At 36.6% G+C, this 18,586-nt stretch overlaps 2 protein-coding genes across 3 annotated transcripts in view; both read left to right on the top strand.

Annotated features, from left to right (window-relative positions):
• LOC111158546 (spartin) overlaps nt 1-2,556 on the top strand; it is a 36,808-nt gene extending 34,252 nt beyond the window's left edge. For both annotated transcript variants that reach the window (XM_022520642.1, XM_022520641.1), the window contains exon 9: nt 1,430-2,556. In XM_022520642.1, the coding sequence (XP_022376350.1) occupies nt 1,430-1,703 (274 nt within the window). In that variant the 3' untranslated portion in view covers nt 1,704-2,556. The remainder of the gene's footprint in view (nt 1-1,429) is intronic.
• Nucleotides 2,557-7,469: 4,913 nt separating this feature from the next.
• Nucleotides 7,470-18,586, top strand: part of LOC111158536 (coiled-coil domain containing 169) — a 54,588-nt gene continuing 43,471 nt past the window's right edge. The window contains 2 exon segments of the mRNA XM_022520628.1: nt 7,470-7,552; nt 9,137-9,216. Coding sequence (XP_022376336.1) covers nt 7,470-7,552; nt 9,137-9,216 — 163 coding nt within the window.

Here is an 18,586-nt window from a genome sequence, read left to right as displayed (position 1 = left end):
ATTAAGCACAGATATTGGTAATTGTCAATAAGGACTACTTTTGTATAGTGCTTTTATAATTTCCCAAGCACTTTGCTATACATTTTGATGTACTAGAAACTGTGTGTGGATAGGGCAGGAATTAAATCTATTCATTCAACAAATATTGAATGACAGGCAGTGTTCTCACTGCGTAGTATACATTAAAGATCATGGCAGAGTCCTTTTTCTAATAGGGTTTCTATTCTGGCAAGACAATAAGCAAAGCAAAAACAATGGGAGTTCCTAAGTTCTATAGTCTGTAGCAGGTGGTAAGTTATACAATAAGAACAGCTTAAGGACAGATTGATGGGCAGTGGGGTAGAGCATGTGGAGTAAGGCAGTTGAAATAGGTGAGATAGTGAGAAGACAATTAGCTGATTTGAAGAAGCTTAGGCAGTGAGACATGTAAATACCTAGGGTGAGAATAGTTTAGGCAAATTTCAGCCAGTACAGAGGTCTTAAGGTGGCTCATGTGTGTTTGATGGCTTCGAAGAACATAAGGCCAGTGAGTCTGCCACAGAGTGGAGTGAGGGAGGAAGTGTTGTAGAATCTTTGCTTAAAAACAACCTCAGAGGGGCGCCTGGGTGGCTCAGTGGGTTAAGCCTCTGCCTTCGGCTCAGGTCATGATCTCAGGGTTCTGGGATCAAGCCCCACATCGGGCTCTCTGCTCAGCAGGGGGCCTGCTTCCTCCTCTCTCTCTGTCTGCCTCTCTACCTACTTGTGATCTCTATCTGTCAAATTAAAAAAAAAAAAAAGACAACCTCAGATTCTGGCTCCTGGGTGGCTTAGTTGATTAAGCATCTGACTCTAGATTTCTGCTCAGGTCATGATCTCAAGTTTGTGAGATCAAGCTCCCTGTCGGGCTCTCCTCTGGGCATGGAGCCTGGTTAAGATTCCTCTCCCTCTCCTTCTGCTTCTCACCTCTCTTATCCTACCCACTATCCCTCATTAAAAAATAAATAAAACAAATAAAAGACCTAACCAAAGTCTAGTTAAGGTAGAACTCAAAACCATTTATAGTGACTATAGATTCTTTGTGCCCTACAGTTGGCTTCATTGAAAATTCTCTATTTCCAGAAAGGGTGGGTTAAAAAAAGGGAAATAGTGACTGATGAATAATCTTTATTATAATTTACATTTTATTCTTCAACATAAACCATCTTTATTAAATAAATCTCAGCTAGCCTGAGTTTATTTTCACAGTTTTTGCTAAAGGAGAAATGCAGCCTTGGCACAGTTTGATTTTATTCTTTACTGTGTTTTAAGTTATTAATTAACTTGAAACATAACCTTTGATTTTGCTTTCAGGAATAACATACTAAACATGGGACTATTTAACACTAATTCAAAAGATCTTAATTTATATTTATAATTTCATTACACTTTTTTCTAATCCTTTCTTTTAAAGATATGGGCATACTGCTGGAGAAGCTACACATGATGCAGTAGATTCTGCCATCAATGTTGGTGTAACTGCCTATAATATTGACAACATTGGTATCAAAGCAATGGTGAAGAAAACTGCAAAAGAAACGGGACAAACACTCCTTGAAGACTATAAAATAGTTGATAATTCTAAGGGAAGAAATCAAGAAGAAAGAGCAAACGTAAACATGAAAAGGGAGAAGGGTGAGGAGACAAAGGAACTAGAGAAGAGTGAGGCAAAGAAGAAAGAGAAATGATGGAAGTGCTGTGAATCACCTATACCAAAGCCTTACAAGGTGGATACATTTTTGTTAAATAGGCAAATGTGGAATTCCCCACAGATTAACCAGTGTTTTAAAAATGTATTCATTCCTATGAAGTGACTATTTCATAAGCTTTATAGCATGTATTCTATTTACAAGGAAAAGAATCAGTATTCTTGCATATGGCCTTTAGAATATAGGGTTATATTCTCATTATTTTTTCTAAATGTGGCTGAAATATTTTTGCAGTTAAAATAAGATTAATAATACATATGCTATAAACCTCATTAAACCTGATGTTAAACTATTTTTGTATTTGCTGTCTTTCAAAAAGCAAGATAGGAAATTATATATTTACATAAAATTTGGCATTTAGTAACCTTAGCTCTAGTTGTACTTGAAAGAATGACTTAAAATATTGTCTGCTGGCTTTGCACTAATTGTGGATTTTTTTCCCCCCTAGGTGCTTATCAGAATTTTCAGTGTGTAAGCTAAAAATAACTATAATCCTAAACTAAAAGAATTCTCAGATAACATTTAAAAGACTTTTTTAATCATGAAAAATAAGATGAGGTTCTATAAAATTATTTGGTAGCTTATATCTTCGTTAGGAAGAGGGATGGTCTTTCTGATTTAGAATGAATACAAAATTTTTTTTTTAATCTTCTAGATTTAGACTGCTATTGATCTACTAGGAGCCTAGGAAGTTTTGGTATATGATTGATATTGTATTAAAATTTGTGAATATCATCACCTTAATTGGACAAAAAAGTACTTTAAGAAATTATTTTACCATATCTACTTCTTTAAGTTACTCCAAGAGGCTAAATTTGTATAAAAAATATAAACAGAATTTTTTGGATGGTAAATGTATTTTTATTTTGGGATTTAGTCATTGGAATTTTTATGTTAAAGCCAATAAATTATTAGAAAAGCTTCTATTTATAATCATGGTTAAGAATGTGAAGAATTCAGGCTTAATCCATGGTGGGTGAGGTATAATGGTTTCCACTCTGGCAGAAGACAGGACATTCACACACCTATAAGGTACAAATACATAAGTAAATACCTAATGGCATTTTATTTTTGTTTACTGATTATAAATGATTGGTATTGATTTTCATATCTATTGTCCATTCTGATATTTCTGGCTACTTTAGTTTAATGGCTACTTAGTTTGTTAGACCTTATTTGAAACTGTCTTAAAAACACCCTTTATGAATAAACTGTTTCTGAATTACTTGGCCTCAAATGTATGCACAGGATCGTATTTTGGGAACACCTAGAATTAATGGATCCTTTCCCTAAGGCTAAGGATAATGTGGAAATAAAACTGAATTGTTAAATAGCTTCCAGTTAATCTCTGCCTTAAATTTGAGAAGTGGAATGACAAATAGTGGACCCTAAAGTTTACAAAGTTAACTTAGAGCAGTGGTCAGCAAAACTGGATTTGTCAAAAATTGGATTTGTATTTAGTTGTCCATTTTACTTCATTCTGCTTTGCTCATTTGGTTGTGGGTTGCTTTTTTAGATTAATAGACATAATCTTTATAAGTATAACTTCTATATTAGAGTGTTCCAGAGAAACAGGACCATTAGGAGAGAGAAATAAACATGTGCATGCATGTGTGTATATAAAGAGATTATGAGGAATTGGCTCACTGTTATTTCTGAATAGCTTGTTTTCGTCAAAATTTTTTTCTATTCATATTTAAAGATATAGAAAGCTGAATATCTTTAAGAACATAGATTAGTTGGGGGGGGAGGCCCCAAATAATACCTTCAGATGTATTCTATGCAAAAAGTTGTCACATGTGAAGAAATAATTTGATCACCCTGAAAGTTGTTCATTAAGAGGAAACAGTGACTAATGGCAAGTGTCCTCTACACAGGCACATACACACACACACACCCCAATCCATTTTGGAAGCCAGCTGAGGAGCAAATTGCTAGAGTGTGCTGTTAAGGAAGTAAGATCGCTGTGAAAAGGGATAGGGTCCCAGCATTTACAGATTTAAGAAGCTCCACAGACAATTAGTTAATAAAACATTGCTCTTTAGGGAGTAACTGAATTGGGAGCTGAAAGAATGAGGTTTTGGTTGATAGCAGTTTTTGAACTTAAGTTTTCTCAGGTAAAGCCACTCTGGTGACAGGATTCAGAGTATTTATAGCTATGGAAGTGGAGTGGAGATTAAAGCAATGAGAGTTGCAAGTTGAAGGGCAAGGTTATGGGAAAACTTTCCATGGAAAGACACTTTTAATGTCATAGTAGATAAGGAATGACCGTGAAGTCTCTGGGTAGAAAAAAGGAGAAAGAGTAGAAGGTTGTTACATCAGGAATGCATGCCATTTATAGTTGCACCAAAAATACAATACCTAGGAATACACTTAACCAAAGAGGTGAAAGGTCTTCACTCCGAAAACTGTAACATTGAAAGAAATTGAAGACACAAACAAATGGAAAGATACCGCATGCCCATGGATTGGAAGAACAAATACTGTTAAAATGTCCATACTACCCAAAGAAATCTACAGATTTGATGCAATCCCTATCAAAATACCAATAGCATTTTTCACAGAACTAGATCAAATAATCCTAAAGTTTGTATGGAACCACAAAAGACCCTAAATAGCCAGACAATCTTGAAAAAGAAGAACAAAACTGGTATCACAATCTCAGATTTCAAGATATAGTACAAAGCTATAGTAATCAAAATAGTGGGGTACTGATACAAAAATCAGCACATAATGGGATAGAGAGCCCAGAAATAAACTCATGATTACATTGTCAATTAATATTTGACAAAAGAAGCAAGAATATGCAATGGGGAAAAGAACAGTCTCCTCAACAAATGGTGCTGGGAAAATTGGACAGCCATAATGCAAAAGAATGGAACTGGACCACTTGTACACAAAAATTCAAAATTGATCAACCTAAAATGGTTCTAACCTAAATGTGAGAACTGAAACCATAAAAACTCCATTATTAAGAGGATACCAAAATAAAAAGCTTCTGCACTGCAAAGGAAATAAAACTAAAAGACAACTTACTGAATAGGAAAAAATATTTGTAAATGATATCCAATAAAGGATTAGTATCCAAAATATATAAAGAACTTCTATAACAACACCAGAAAGCCAAGTGATCCAATTAAAAATGGGCAGAAGACATGAACAGACATTTCTTCAAAGAAGACACACAGATGGCCAAGATGAGATACCACCTCACACCTGTCAGAATGGCTAAACTCAAAAACACAAGTGTTGACAAGGGTGTGGAGAAAAGAGAACACTTGTGCACTGTTGGTGGGAATACAAACTGGTACAGCCAGCATGGAGGTTCCTTAAAAAAAAAAAAAATATAGAACTACCATATGATTCAGTAATTCTATTACTGAGTATTTACCCAAAGAATACAAAAACATCTATTTAAAAGATTTATGTACCCCTATGTTTACTGCAGCATTATTGACAATAGCCAAATTATGGAAGCAGCCCACGATTCCTTCTATAGATGAGTGGATAAAGAAGACATTATATAATACATGTAATGGAAAGTTACTCAGAAAAAAGAATGAAACTTTGCCATTTTCAACTGGATGGATGGTTGTAAAGAATACGATGCTAAGTGAAGGAAGTCAGAGAAAGATTAAATGCCATATGATTTCACTTATATGTGGAATGTAAGAAACAAAACAAATGAACAAAAAAAGACCAAAACAAAAGAAACCCACCAGATTCTTAAGTATAAACAAACTGATAGTTGCCAGAGGAAAGGTAGGTGGGCAGATGGGTGAAATAGATGAGAGGGATTAAGAGTACACTTATGATGAGCACTGAGTAATGTATAGAATTGTTGAATCACTATATCCCTGAAACTAATATAACACTATGTTAACTTCTGGAATTATTTTTCTTTTAATTAAAAAGGGAGTGGGTTTTTACATGAGGATGGAAGAGTAGTGATCTAGAAATGACATTAGAGGTGGAGAGAATTCTTGACCCTTCTCACCCAAAGAGGCAGGGGGTTCTGTAAAGAAACCAGAGAACAAAAACCATCCCCAGCTCACTTCCATCCCCACCCCTTCAGTCTGTGAGAGACAGAAACTAAGAATTCTGGCTGGGAAAGAACAAAGAAAGCCGCCAAGGCAGGGAATAGACACTGTTGAGTGTCTGAGACCTGCAACTTGCTCCCCACAACCTGTCTTAGGCTGAGCACAAAAGTGGGAGTAAAGAATTTGCCATACTCCATGACTTAATTGACGGAATTCTTCCATATTAAACTTTTAAAATTAACTATAGGGTTTTTTGAAAGCGATGAACCTATTTAGCATTTCTTACAAATCACTTTGTAGATAATAAACCCTCAATTGTTATTAATTAATTCCTCAAAATGCTTCAAATTCTCTTTTCACCTACTAATCTGGGTTGTTCTTGACACTAAACAGGTACCAATCAAATGTGCTACTTACTAAACTTAATGTTCAATTCAAACAATTAAATTCTAAATTGTCCCCATGCTTAAAATATCTCCCAATACAGTCTTTCCAAATTTCCAGAATCTCCCTTCTCTCTTTTAAAACCCACTTTTTAATTGAAGACTTGACTTATTTCCAGCATGTTATCTAATGAACCATTCTACCGTTTTATACAAACTAAGTGTAGCAACCATGGGTTCAAAGGTTTTTTCTATTTTTCCCACAAATTATCAAGTTTCCATAAGTATGCTGGTAAGCAGCAACCCAATGAAACAAGCATTTACCAAGTATGATTTTTATGCTTTAAAAAAAAATCTTTGAAAGAGTATCCTACGGATATAACCGATATGTATATAGTGACCACTACCATGGGTCACTCTTCTCAACACTAAAGACAAAGCAATAAGCAGAATAAAGAAATTCTTTACCAGAGTACTTGTGCTGATTTGTGTCAGAAAATGTCCCATGCTCACACTTCTTAAATTGATTCAGGATATGGAAAATGTAACAGAGAAGTCAGAGGTAAAGGCAGCCCATCTTTCTACTCAAAGATGGATGGGAGCCAGGGATAATACTAAAGCCCAGACATATCAGGAGCAGAATGCAAAATTTGTGATTACAAATATAAGCATGAAACTTCAATCAGTTGTAAGCAGCTTTGTGTCCACGGACGGTCTGCAGATTTGGCAAACAAAAGAATAATCTGTACTGGAAACTCAGTTCAGGCCCTGCCTTCTCAAAGGCTGCTCCTCAGGCACTCTGAACCAGAGCCTGTAGTATGCAGTAAACTTGAAGAAAGGCACTGCCATTCTTGAATTCCGCATTTCCCTAACAAGGGATAAGAGTAAAGTAAACATCAGGCCTGGGTCAGTGTTTTAAAAAAGCACCAAGGCCAACAGTCCCTACTCCCTTACAGTCAGCCATGTAGCTGGTACACATCCTCCTTCCACCTGGAAAAAGGAATGGGGCCCCAGCTTTTGGGCCTTGAGAGGCGCTTTAGAACACCGTCTTTCCAGGACAATGAGACCTCTTTACGTTTTAGCTACACTCGGTGGCGGCGGAGCCTGTGTCCCATTCCTGCACTAGGACCGTGAGCCATCCTCCGCCCCCGGGGCGATGCCCTGTGACGTCACTGCGAGGCGCCGGGAAGCCGGCGACTGTGAGTACACCATGACAACAGCTCCTGACAATACCCGCCTCCCCAGCTTCTGGATGTCCCTTCAGGTCTTGTGGTCTTAGCTGTAAAAGACGAAGGGCAGGGGGGCGTTTCTGATCCCACAGTATGGAGGAAGGGAGAGGCGATAACTTCGACGGTGTGAGCACCGACCCCCTTAAAATGGAGTTACTGGAAGAAATCCGTTTGAAGTGAGTTGGAGGGCGGCGCGCGGGCTACCGCGCGGGTGTCTGGTTCAGGTACACGCCGCCTGAGAAGATGCCCATGTGTGTGCCCTGCTGTTGAAAGCTGGAGCCACTGAGGTCGATGTGACGCCAGCAATGTGATTAATACTCCGGCAGTCTGGCGACTTGTAGACACTGTTTTGTAGGAAAGATTCATTTGCCTCTTTGACTAAGTGTTTGGCAATAAAATAAAATAAAAATAGGCAGATTATGAGGTAGGATCTTCTGTCTTTAGCATCAGGTCAAATGGAGTGTATGGTGTGCATATACTGTAATGCTAAAATATGTCTTTGATTTTCATGTTCCGCTAAATTGAGCTTTTCTGTTTCAGAGAAACAAAGGTTTTGTTTAGTTATGCTTGTCTTAATATCCCTTGAGGAGAAGTTATGAAACGGTGACATTTTGTAAAAATAATGCTCCTCCTGTGTACTTTTAAAAAATACTCAATATCATAGTTTTTATTAAATCTTTGAGACATTTTAAGTGTTTTGTTTTTTTGGTTTTTGGGGGTTTTTTTTGATACCCACAATCTCACCAGCAGGCCCCATGAGATTTATACTCACCTCTGTGCCCCTAAAGCTTCCTGTGCTTTCCTCTGTTGTAGCTCTAACAACACTTGTTTAATTGCTCGGTTATTTCTTGGCCTAATATTAAGCTGTAAGCATTCTGAGAATGTCCCCTGAGTCAGTAGAGTATAAAAGAAAGCACTTTAGAGGAATCCTGCATAAATTTAAATTGCAGCTCTTACCACTGAGTAACTACATGATCTTGGGCTAGTTAATGAACCACTAAGCTTCAGTTTACTCAACTCTAAGATTGGTGTGCAAATCACTATGCCCCATGTGGTTGTTGCCAGGATTGAAAGAAAAGTGTGTAAAGCACTTAACATCAGCTTATAATAAGCACTCGATGGATGTTAGCCACTGTTAGTGTCATTGTTCAGTTCATTCAGGCACTGTAGTATTTGCAGCATTTATCACAATGCCTTGACATAATAGGCAATCAAAAGTACATATTGCATAAATGATTTTTCCATATTTTGATAATTAATGTGCTATTTTACTGATGTCCTAAGTAGATAATTTCTGGAATGCTATTTGTGTGTATGTGGGGTTTTCTAAAATTATTAATTTTTTTAATTTTTAATTTTTTAAATTTATATATATATTTATATTTTATTTATTTTTTTTATTAGTTCCTCTTTTACTCTTTGTTTCAGATTTTCAGTTACCTGTTGCCCTAGCTATTCCATTCTCTCATCCCAGTTAATTTTTTAGGCCTTGAGAAACCAGATAACAACTTCTTGGGATCATATTTAAGTTAAGAGTAAAGGGTTTCTAAAGGTCACCAGGGGGCTTCTGAGCTTTAGTGCATATTAGGGTCTCTATGGACCTTGGTAATCAGAAGTCTCCATTTGCCTGATTTCGGATTCTCAACCATGCCTTCAATAAGTGATGTTTCATAATAAATTGTTCCTAAGTAGTGGTGTGTTATTATGTGTTATTATTTATATATTATAATTGGATCATAACAAGATATTTTAAATAATAGGGATATAGTGCAACTATCAATGCTTGAAATAAGACACAAGATAGCAGAACTGGAAGCCAAACTCAATACTGATGATGAAGGTATATAAGTAAATATTTTTATATGTGGCTCTTATATAGTTATTGTTTATTTTGCCAAGATACTTACAGTGCATTAAATACATAGGAAGTAATAGTACCAGGGTTTCAGTACTGCTTTTTGGCAGCATTAATAATAATTTATTATAGAGACTTTTAAAACTAATATTTCAGTATCAAACCTGTTAATGCATAATTATTCATCTACTTACAAGTTCAAAATGTTCATTCAATAGTTAGTAAAACCTTTATTACATGACATCAATACATTATTGTTTTTGGTAAATAACAAAATGCCACAAGTTTTCTATTTAACTCAAGTAATACCCTTTGTATCTTAACTTCTGGATTTGGCTATAACTTGAAAATCTTTAGCTAGGTTTTGGCTATTTGCATTGGAAGAAAGGTGGGGGTAGGGTGTGTGGTGAGTGTTGTGCACACACACACACACCCCCTCGCATACCCACATATCCATATGACCTTAAAATTTATAATGTATGTAAGATATTAATTCATTCTACAAATATCAAGACCCTGCCATGTGTCAACACTTTGAATGGAAGACCTTTCCCTATTTTGAAGAGGTTCATTGACTATAGGGAGAAAGTATCAAACAAAATGTGAATATTAGAAGAGATGTAAAGAGAAATGGAAACTTAGTTAAGGAAACCTAACACAACTTGGATGAAGACATAAAGGCAGCCTTCCCAGAGGAGGCAGCGTTTGAACTGAATGCTAAAGGAGTTTCTTAGGTTAAGGTGGTAGAGTTTTGTTTTGTTTTGTTTTAAGATTTTATTTATTTGAGAGAGAGAGAGAAAGACAGAGATAGCAAAGAGAGCACAAGTGGGGAGGAGAGGGAGAAGCAGGCTCCCCACTGAGCAGGAAGTCTGATGAGGGGCTCAGTCCCAGGACCCTGGCATCATGACCTGAGCTATAAAGGCAGAGGCTTAATCAACTGAGGCACCCAAGTACCCCTGGACTTTGGTTCTTAAATCCATTTATACTTTTCTGTTGGGGAAGCCATGAACAAACACAGTTAGTAATCATATGATAAATAAAATGCTATTTTTCTTAAGTACCCAATGCTCTTTTAAAGCTTGATTGGAGAACACTACTTTGTCCTAAGGCTGAAGTAGCTTCCTATGTCTCCACATCTATATCTGGGATATATATAACTGGCTTTGGTGGGGAGACTGTGAGTGCACTTACCAAATAGTTGAATTGGCAAGACTAGCTGGAATTTTCTCATCTATCCAGTTACAGACAAAACAGGTCACATGCACAGCAATGCAGGTCACACTCACAGATACACATGCAATTCAATAACCATGCCCATTAGTAAAATGTAAGCCCAACAAATGGTATCAGTAAATCTTACGGGGTGAAACTGGTATGTGCGTATAAAAAGAAAAGGTAAAATGATGGACAAGTAAGTTATTTCCTCCATGGGCCAAAGCTAAACTCTAAGGTGAAGGGGTCAGAAATATATACCCCTTCTTTAAATAAAGCCAGGAACTATGTCAGGTGAGGTCCTTATTATTATCCCCATTGATGGAAATATGGATTTTAGGAATTTAAGCAACTTGCTAAGATTATATAGCATATCATTTCTTCCTAAATTATCTATCTGCCAGTACCACTATTCCTATGACAACTGCTATCTACCACATCAGCATTGAACAGTTCTAGTTATCTATTGCTGCAGAGCAAACCACCTAATAAATTTGGAGCTTGAATTAGCAAATTATCTCACAATTTTGTGGATTGACTGGGTTCACCTGAGAAGTTAGTAACTGGGGTCTCATGTGATTACAGTCAGATGTCTGGAGCACAGTTATCTGAAGGTTCAACTGGGATGGACATTCCCAAATGACTTACTCACATAGCCAGCATTTGTTACTGGCTGTTGGCTGGGAGTCTGGCAGGGTACTGCCTATCAGAGATACCTACTCCTGGCTCTTGTAGCTTTTGCTTCTCACAGATGGTGCCTGGGTTCCAAGAAAATGTATCCCAACAGCAAGCATTTCAAAAGGCACAAGTGACAGAAACTGCCAGGCCAGTTAAGGACTGCTCCCAGAACTGGTACAATATCGATTCCACTGTATTCTATTGGTCAAAACAGTCACAGATTCAAGGGGCTGTAGAAGGAAACTCTACAAGTTGACAGTACAGAAGAATATAGGGGATGGTATATGTTATTTCAGTCATCTTTGGAAAATACAATCTGTCACAGGGGGCATTAAACATAATGCCATTTGAGGAGAACTGTTATGTAATTGATAAAGATGGAATAGAGATTGTCCTGAAAATATGACAGGAGATGAGATTAAGGTTTATGAAGAAGACAAATGAAGAATAGTCTTTGATATGATGCTAATTCGTTTGTATTGATCCTGAAGCCAATAGGGCAATATTAAACATGTTCTAAAATTAACTTTTTAGGGCGCCTGGGTGGCTCAGTTGGTTAAGGACTGCTTTCGGCTCAGGTCATGATCCCAGAATCCCGGGATCGAGTCCCACATCAGGTTCCCTGCTCAGCAAGGAGTCTGCTTCTCCTTCTGACCTTCCCCCTCTCATGTTCTCTCTCAATATCTCTCTGTCAAATAAATAAAATCTTTAAAAAATAATAATAAAAATAAAATTTTTACTTTTTTTAAGACTTGATTTGAGAGAGAGAGATCACAAGCAGGGGGAGCAGCAGAGGGAGAGGAAGAAGCAGACTTCCTGCTGAACAGGGAGCCGGTTGTGGGGCTCAGTCTCAAGACCCTGGGATCATGATCTGAGCTGAAGGCAGATGCTTAACCAACTGAGCCACCCAGGCGCCCAATTTATTACTTTTCATATTATAAAAGAAATAGTGCACAAGTGGTCACTCTGGGTACATTTGTTTAGATGATTCTTTCATACTTACCACTGTCCCCAAATCTCCATCACCCTTCTCCCCATCTCCTTATCAGCTAATGAGCTTACTTTCAAAGAGAAAAGAGAAACAATCAGAAGATTTCCACATGTTTCTACCAAGAAAGCTACCCACCTGCCTGTATCTTTGCACATCCTCTTCCTTCCCTCCTGTTCTTCTGCATGTTCTTATCTAAGGTGACTCCTCCACTTGTGTGACAGATCCTAACTACTCTGCCTACCAAGCACATTACTCCAAGCGTTTGTCCTCTCTCTTTGCGTGGTTTCCCTGCTCCACTGGATCTTTTCCAAGAGCATACAGATGGGCTTAATTTATTTTGTTGAGAAAACAAATGACAAAGCTCCTTTGGCCCCACATTTTCTCTTCTTCTGTCATCTTTCACTGCTCTATGTGCAGCAGAACTCTTCAAGAGTGGTTTCTGTTTCTACTCTGACCTGCTTATACTTCTTTAGTCTATCTGGATTATAACTATTAATTTTTAGGCTAAATGGCAAATAAACTTCAAAGGGCTTCACATTTCTATAGTGGCCTCTCGAAGCCCTTTAGGGTTCATAGGAAACTATATGCAGAAAAAGTGGTTTATATTTTAGTATATATGCTGCTGAGGTGAGCACAAAAGTGGTTTGTGTTTTTATTAAATCTGAAGTTCATCTTAAAGCTCAGTGAAAAGACAAAGAGCAGGAAAGGATGTTCAGGTGGCTTTTTAAAAAAAAGTGAGAAGAATCAGCATTTATGTAGAGCTCTAAGTGTATTTTAAAAATTGAAACTTATTATTACCCCATTTTATAGATGAAAAGGCTGAGACTTAGTATCTCTCTCAAGGCTACAGAAGTGGTGACTGATATGCATTTGAATCTAGACATTCTGGCATCAAAGCCCACACTCTTAGCCTTTTGTTCCATCGCTTATGCTTATTTGTTTCTCAGTATTTTTTCATCTAGAGAAGAGAAACTTGATTTATGGAGGCTCTGGAACATTTGTTCATCTAGGGTTAAAAATGGGCTGGATTTGCTCAGCACAGGCAGTTCTGTTCTCTCCTGAACTCATGCACCCACTACTTAGGTGATCTCCTCTGATCATATGCTACTAAATCCCAGCTGTATACTGACAACACAAAAATTTACATCTAAATCTAGGACCTGTCCTTTGAGCTCTTTCAAATATTTATTTATAGGTTGGTTTCTATCCACAAGCCACTTTGGCTATTAACTAATATATTCACAAATCAAATAGTTTTCTAACTCATCTCAGTAAATGCTAAAAAATATTTTGATGAAATTCAATTTATGTTCCTTTTTTTTTTTTTAAACAGAAAAACTCTTCTATTTATCTTAAAATGGTCTAATACTTAGTGATGAAACATTAGAGGCATTCCTATTCCTGGGGAAAAAAACAAAAAACAACCCCCCCACCCAAAAAAACACAGAGATGCCAACTGCCACCATTAAAATTTAATATTTTTGAAAGTTTCAGTCAAGCAATAAAATATGAACAGACATAAGAGTTGTAGATTTTAGATAAGAAGAGATAAAATTATTATAATTTTTAGCTTTTATAATCTGATATCCAGAATTTTCCAGAGATCAGTTGAAAAACTGTATTAGTAAAGAATTAAGAAGTGGTTTAATGCAGTAATGGAAGAAATGCTTATTTAAGGGGAAAAAAAATCCACCAGCAAAAATCAGTTCAAAAATAGGATTTTTAAATGATTATGCTCCCAATTTCAGCCCAAACTATAAAATATCTGATAATATCCTTGATAAGAAATATTCCGAACTTATATGAAGGACAGCCGAAGACTGTAAGGCAGTAATAACAGTTTAACCAGAATTCTCACCTTTTTCAATATAAGAGATTTTACACTAGAAAGAAACCCAGGAATAAAATGAAATTGGGAAAGTTTGTAGCCTTAGCACATGCCTTGCTGAGTCCAAGATCAAGATGTTGGCAAGGTTGGTTTCTTTTATGTCCTCTCTCCTTGGCCTGTAGATGGCCATCATCCTGTGTCTTCTCATGGTCTTCCTTCTGTATGTTTGTTCTAATCTCTTCTTCTAAAACCAGTCATACTGGATTATGGCTATTCATATGATTCATTTTACCTTAATTACCTCTTTTATTTTTTATTAGTATTTTTTTCCTTAATTACCTCTTTTAAAGGCCCTATCCCTAATTAGGATCACATTCTGAGTCTTTGGGGTTAGGACTTTAGCATATGAATTTGGGAGGAGGAAGGAAGTGATCACAACTCAGCCAGTAGCAGATAGAAGAGAAAGAGATTCTAGTTTGTTAAAACCATATCGTAATGCTGTGAAATTCAGGGTCAAGATATTGTTAATTTTTAAAAACTCCCATATTTTCAATCATCTTCTGTTTACCTATGAAAAAAAGAAAACTATTTTCATTTATGAGACTTGTGGGAAATAGATTATCACAAACAAAACCTGAACCATTATTGAAATAGGAAAGTACCAAATGATCCTTATTTTAGTCTGCTCTGGTTGCCATAACAATATACCATAAACTGGGTGACTTAAACAACAGAAATTTATTTCCTCATAGTTCTAGAGGCTAGGAAGTCTAAGATCAAGCCAATTTGGATCCCAGTGAGGGCCCACTTCCTGTCTTGCAGATGGCCACCTTCTCATTGTTTTCTTACATGGCAGAGACAGCAGATTCTGGTATTTCTTCCTCTTCTTATGAGGGTACCAGCCATTTTGACCTCATTTAACATTTAGCACTTCCTCATAGGTTCCATCTCTAAATAAAGTCACATAGGGGTTAGGTCTTCAACACAGGAATTTTAGGGGGACACAAACATTCAGTCCACAACAACTTTCTCATTGCTATGTGGTCCTTTCTCCCACCATCAAGAAATACGAACTTTGGCCTGCCTGCCCAAGTTTGAGAAGAGGCTTCTGAGCGGAGAATTGGAGCCAAAGAGCCAATTATCAATAATGTTTTATTGGAATTTGTGTCATCACATAGACCTTTAAAGGAGCTAAAGGAAAAGGGATGAATTATTCAATAAGTTCTGTTTGGAAAATTGGTATAACATTTAGAGAAAAATCCCTTTAGATCATCACTGCTTGCTTAATTCTAAAAACCTTCCAGATGCATTATAGGATTAAATATTTTTTTAATTACAAGAAAATATTGATGAGCATATATCCTTTTATAGCTAAAGAAGGCCTTTCTTAGTTTAAGACAATAGATCATTGAGGAAAATGTTTCATTTTGACAAATACCTTCCCTTAAATAAAAAATGGTGTGAGAAGTGAGACAGCATTATAGGAAATATATTAGTAGCCAACATGGTGGACAAAAGGTCCATATTTTTACTACCTCTATATCCTCTGCAATTTGATTAGAAAATACAAAGTTCCCAGTAGATAAATATGAGTAGAACAGAGACAGTTTATGCATATGGAAGATATCCAGTTTGTTCTTTCTTCAAAGAAACTTGAAACAATTTGTTGCTATTGAAGAAGTAAAGTTTTTTTGTTTTTTTTTTTAAGTGAAATTGTAACTTCATTGTAACTTCATTTTTTAAGTGAAATTGTAACATTACTGCTAACAATATAGTGCTACCCTTTTGGAGAACAATTTTGCAGTAAATTTCTGCTGGTGTTGATGATGATGATGTGATGAAGAAGAAGGAGGAGGAGGAGAAGGAGAAAAAGAACAGGAAGAGGAGGAGGAGGAAGGGGAAGAGAAAGAGGAAGAAGAAGGAGAAGTTGAAAATAATTACAGTATCAACTAACTTTTATAGTATTTGCTGTGTGCCCTGCTCTATTCTAAGGATTTTACATATTTTAATGACTGCTCCCAATATCCTATAATATAGGAACTTCAATTATCCTTATTTTAGAGATGAGAAATTGAGGCACAGAAAAGGTAACTTCCTCAAGATCACATAAATAAGCTAATAAGTGGTAGAGACATGACTCAACTAGTCCTACTTTGGGGATATTTTTCCTCATGAAATCTGAAAATTTTGTTGGGGACACCTTTGCCACAGAAGTTTCTTTCATTTGTTCATGTTGTTCTTGCTGCTTCAAAATCCTTTCTCACCTCCTCTGGCTTGGAACAAATGTCATTTCCCCCAAGAGCATTTCCTGAGCCTCTTTAATCTTGACCTCCCTATCTCTCAGTGTCTTCTGCCATCTTCCAGACTGGATGTCCTTTTGTGTTTTCCATAGCATCCACTTAACCAAGTTTTCTCAAATGTTCTGGCTGTATGTTTTCCCTCACCACCATCTGTCCTACTGCTGATTGACTGCAGGGACTGTGTCTATCTTATTTTTGTATTCCTAATACCCAGTACAGTGCCACATATTAGGCCTTTTCCTTTCCTTGTTAACATTTTCTTATTTTACAAAGTCTTTGCAAATTAACATAACTTCATCACTGTTATCCTTATAAATACAGCAATCAGCACAACTAAACATGACTGAATTATTAAAGTCTATGCAGAGTCAAGTTTCAACCAATTCCACTGTGTTGTTTTTAACACTTAAAAATGTATTATTTGGCATTGTTGCTTGGTGGGGCTTTGTTTTTGTTAACACTGCTATCTCAGGCTAAACAAATAAATAAATAAATAAAAATCCGTATCTAAAAGGTAAAACTCTACCTAGTTTAATTTTTTTTATTTAAAAAAAATTTTTTTTAGTTTATTTATTTACTTAGTTTAATTTTTTTTTTTTAGAGATTTTATTTAATTATTAGAGAGCAAGCACAGAAGCAGGGGGAGGGGTTGAGGAAGAGGGAGAAGCAGACTCCTGTGTTGAGCAGGGAACCCAACAATGAGGAGATTGATCCCAGGACCCTGGGATCATGACCTGAGCTGAAGGCGGCAGATCCTTAACTGACTGAACCACCCACGCACCCCATAATTTAATTTTCTCTTACTTTATGAACTTCCTCTTCCAAGGTCAATTCATAAAACTGGCCATGAATCAAATTTCTACAATGTTTCAAATTTTGGTTTGATTTTGCTTTTCATTGCACTGATCCTAGCCAAGATCCTTCTTTGATAATGCAAAGCAATTTGATTTTTCTTTAAAAATTGGTGCTTGTTTTGGGCACCTGAGTGGCTCAGTCAGTTAAGCTTCATACTCTTGATTTTGGCTCCGGTCATTACCTCAAGGTTGAGAGATGCAGCTGATATGGGGCTCCATGCTCAGTCGGGAGTCTGCTGGAGACTTTCTTTCTCCCTCTGCCCCTCCCCTTACCCCACTCCCAGGCATGTGTGCTCTCTTTCTCTCTCTCTCTCAAAATGAATCTTTTTTAAAAATTGGTGCTTATTTTTTTCTTTGTTTTTAGAATGACTGAAGGAGCAATGGTTCATGGAAGTATTGCTCAGGGTATTTTTTTCCACCAAGGGACACAAATGTTTCTGTTAAATTTTTATCCTCGTAATCTGTATTTTAAATAATGGCTTGTTTGTACGTTTATTGTTGGCCTTTATAGGTTGGCTACTATTGTGCTGAAGGTCAGGTATCATCTTTTTTGGCGTCAAGTGTATTGGGGCTGTCTCAAAGGTAGCATCACATCTCTTATTTGGCTGTTCCAGATGTCTCCTACCTGCCCTTAGTATCAAGTGTATTAAAAAAAACTTGCTATTTTTAACTGCCACTCTTATTCCCAATTAAAAATATAATTTAAACATTATTGCATTTTAAAGACCAATAAAGAATTATACAAAAATGATACACCTTAATATTTTTGGTACTTGGGTTATCATAGAACAAGATGTGGTAGGGAAAGAAATAATCAGTGTGGTCTTTTTTTAGAAAAAGGAAATACTGGGTAAGTAGGAAGTTGATGTGATTTGTGTGATAATTTTAGAGGCCAAAGAGATATTTTATTTTCACATGAGAAGAAAAAAAGGAATATGATTCAGTCTGGAGTATATTTGTCTTTATACCAACATAGTAGTAAAGTAGAATTTTTAATATTTTTTTTTATATAGAGGAAGAGGCCCTCAAAGGCAAAAGTACCACAAGGGCCGATGAAAGTCACCCTGTGACCCCACAGCAGCATAAGTCTATTTTTTCCCTTTTTATAGACACTACTATTTTAAAATTTTCTCCTGTAATTCAGCAGTCCATATGCTTTCTCTTTGTCCTTTGTGCCCTATAATTAGGAGCAGTCTGTGTATACTGAAGGAGTTACACGTTTGAGCGTGTACGTATATTTGAGGTGAGTTCATCATATTGGGGAAGGTGAATATTGACATCATTACCACCAGGGCCTGGCACTTATTAATATTAATACATGATGGTTAACTACTAGGCTTACTTATATTTGAGGATCTCTAGATCAATAATATTTTATTTTTTAAATTTTAAGATTTTATTTATTTATTTGGCAATAGAGATCACAAGTAGGCAGAGAGGCAGGCAGACAGAGAGAGAGAGAGGAGGAAGCAGGCTCCCCACTGAGCAGAGA

The sequence above is a fragment of the Enhydra lutris genome, unplaced genomic scaffold, assembly GCF_002288905.1.
Source record: "Enhydra lutris kenyoni isolate GAN:26980312 unplaced genomic scaffold, ASM228890v2 scaffoldscaffold60, whole genome shotgun sequence".
Classification (NCBI taxonomy): domain Eukaryota; kingdom Metazoa; phylum Chordata; class Mammalia; order Carnivora; family Mustelidae; genus Enhydra; species Enhydra lutris.
This window is presented reverse-complemented; position numbering and strand designations above follow the sequence as displayed.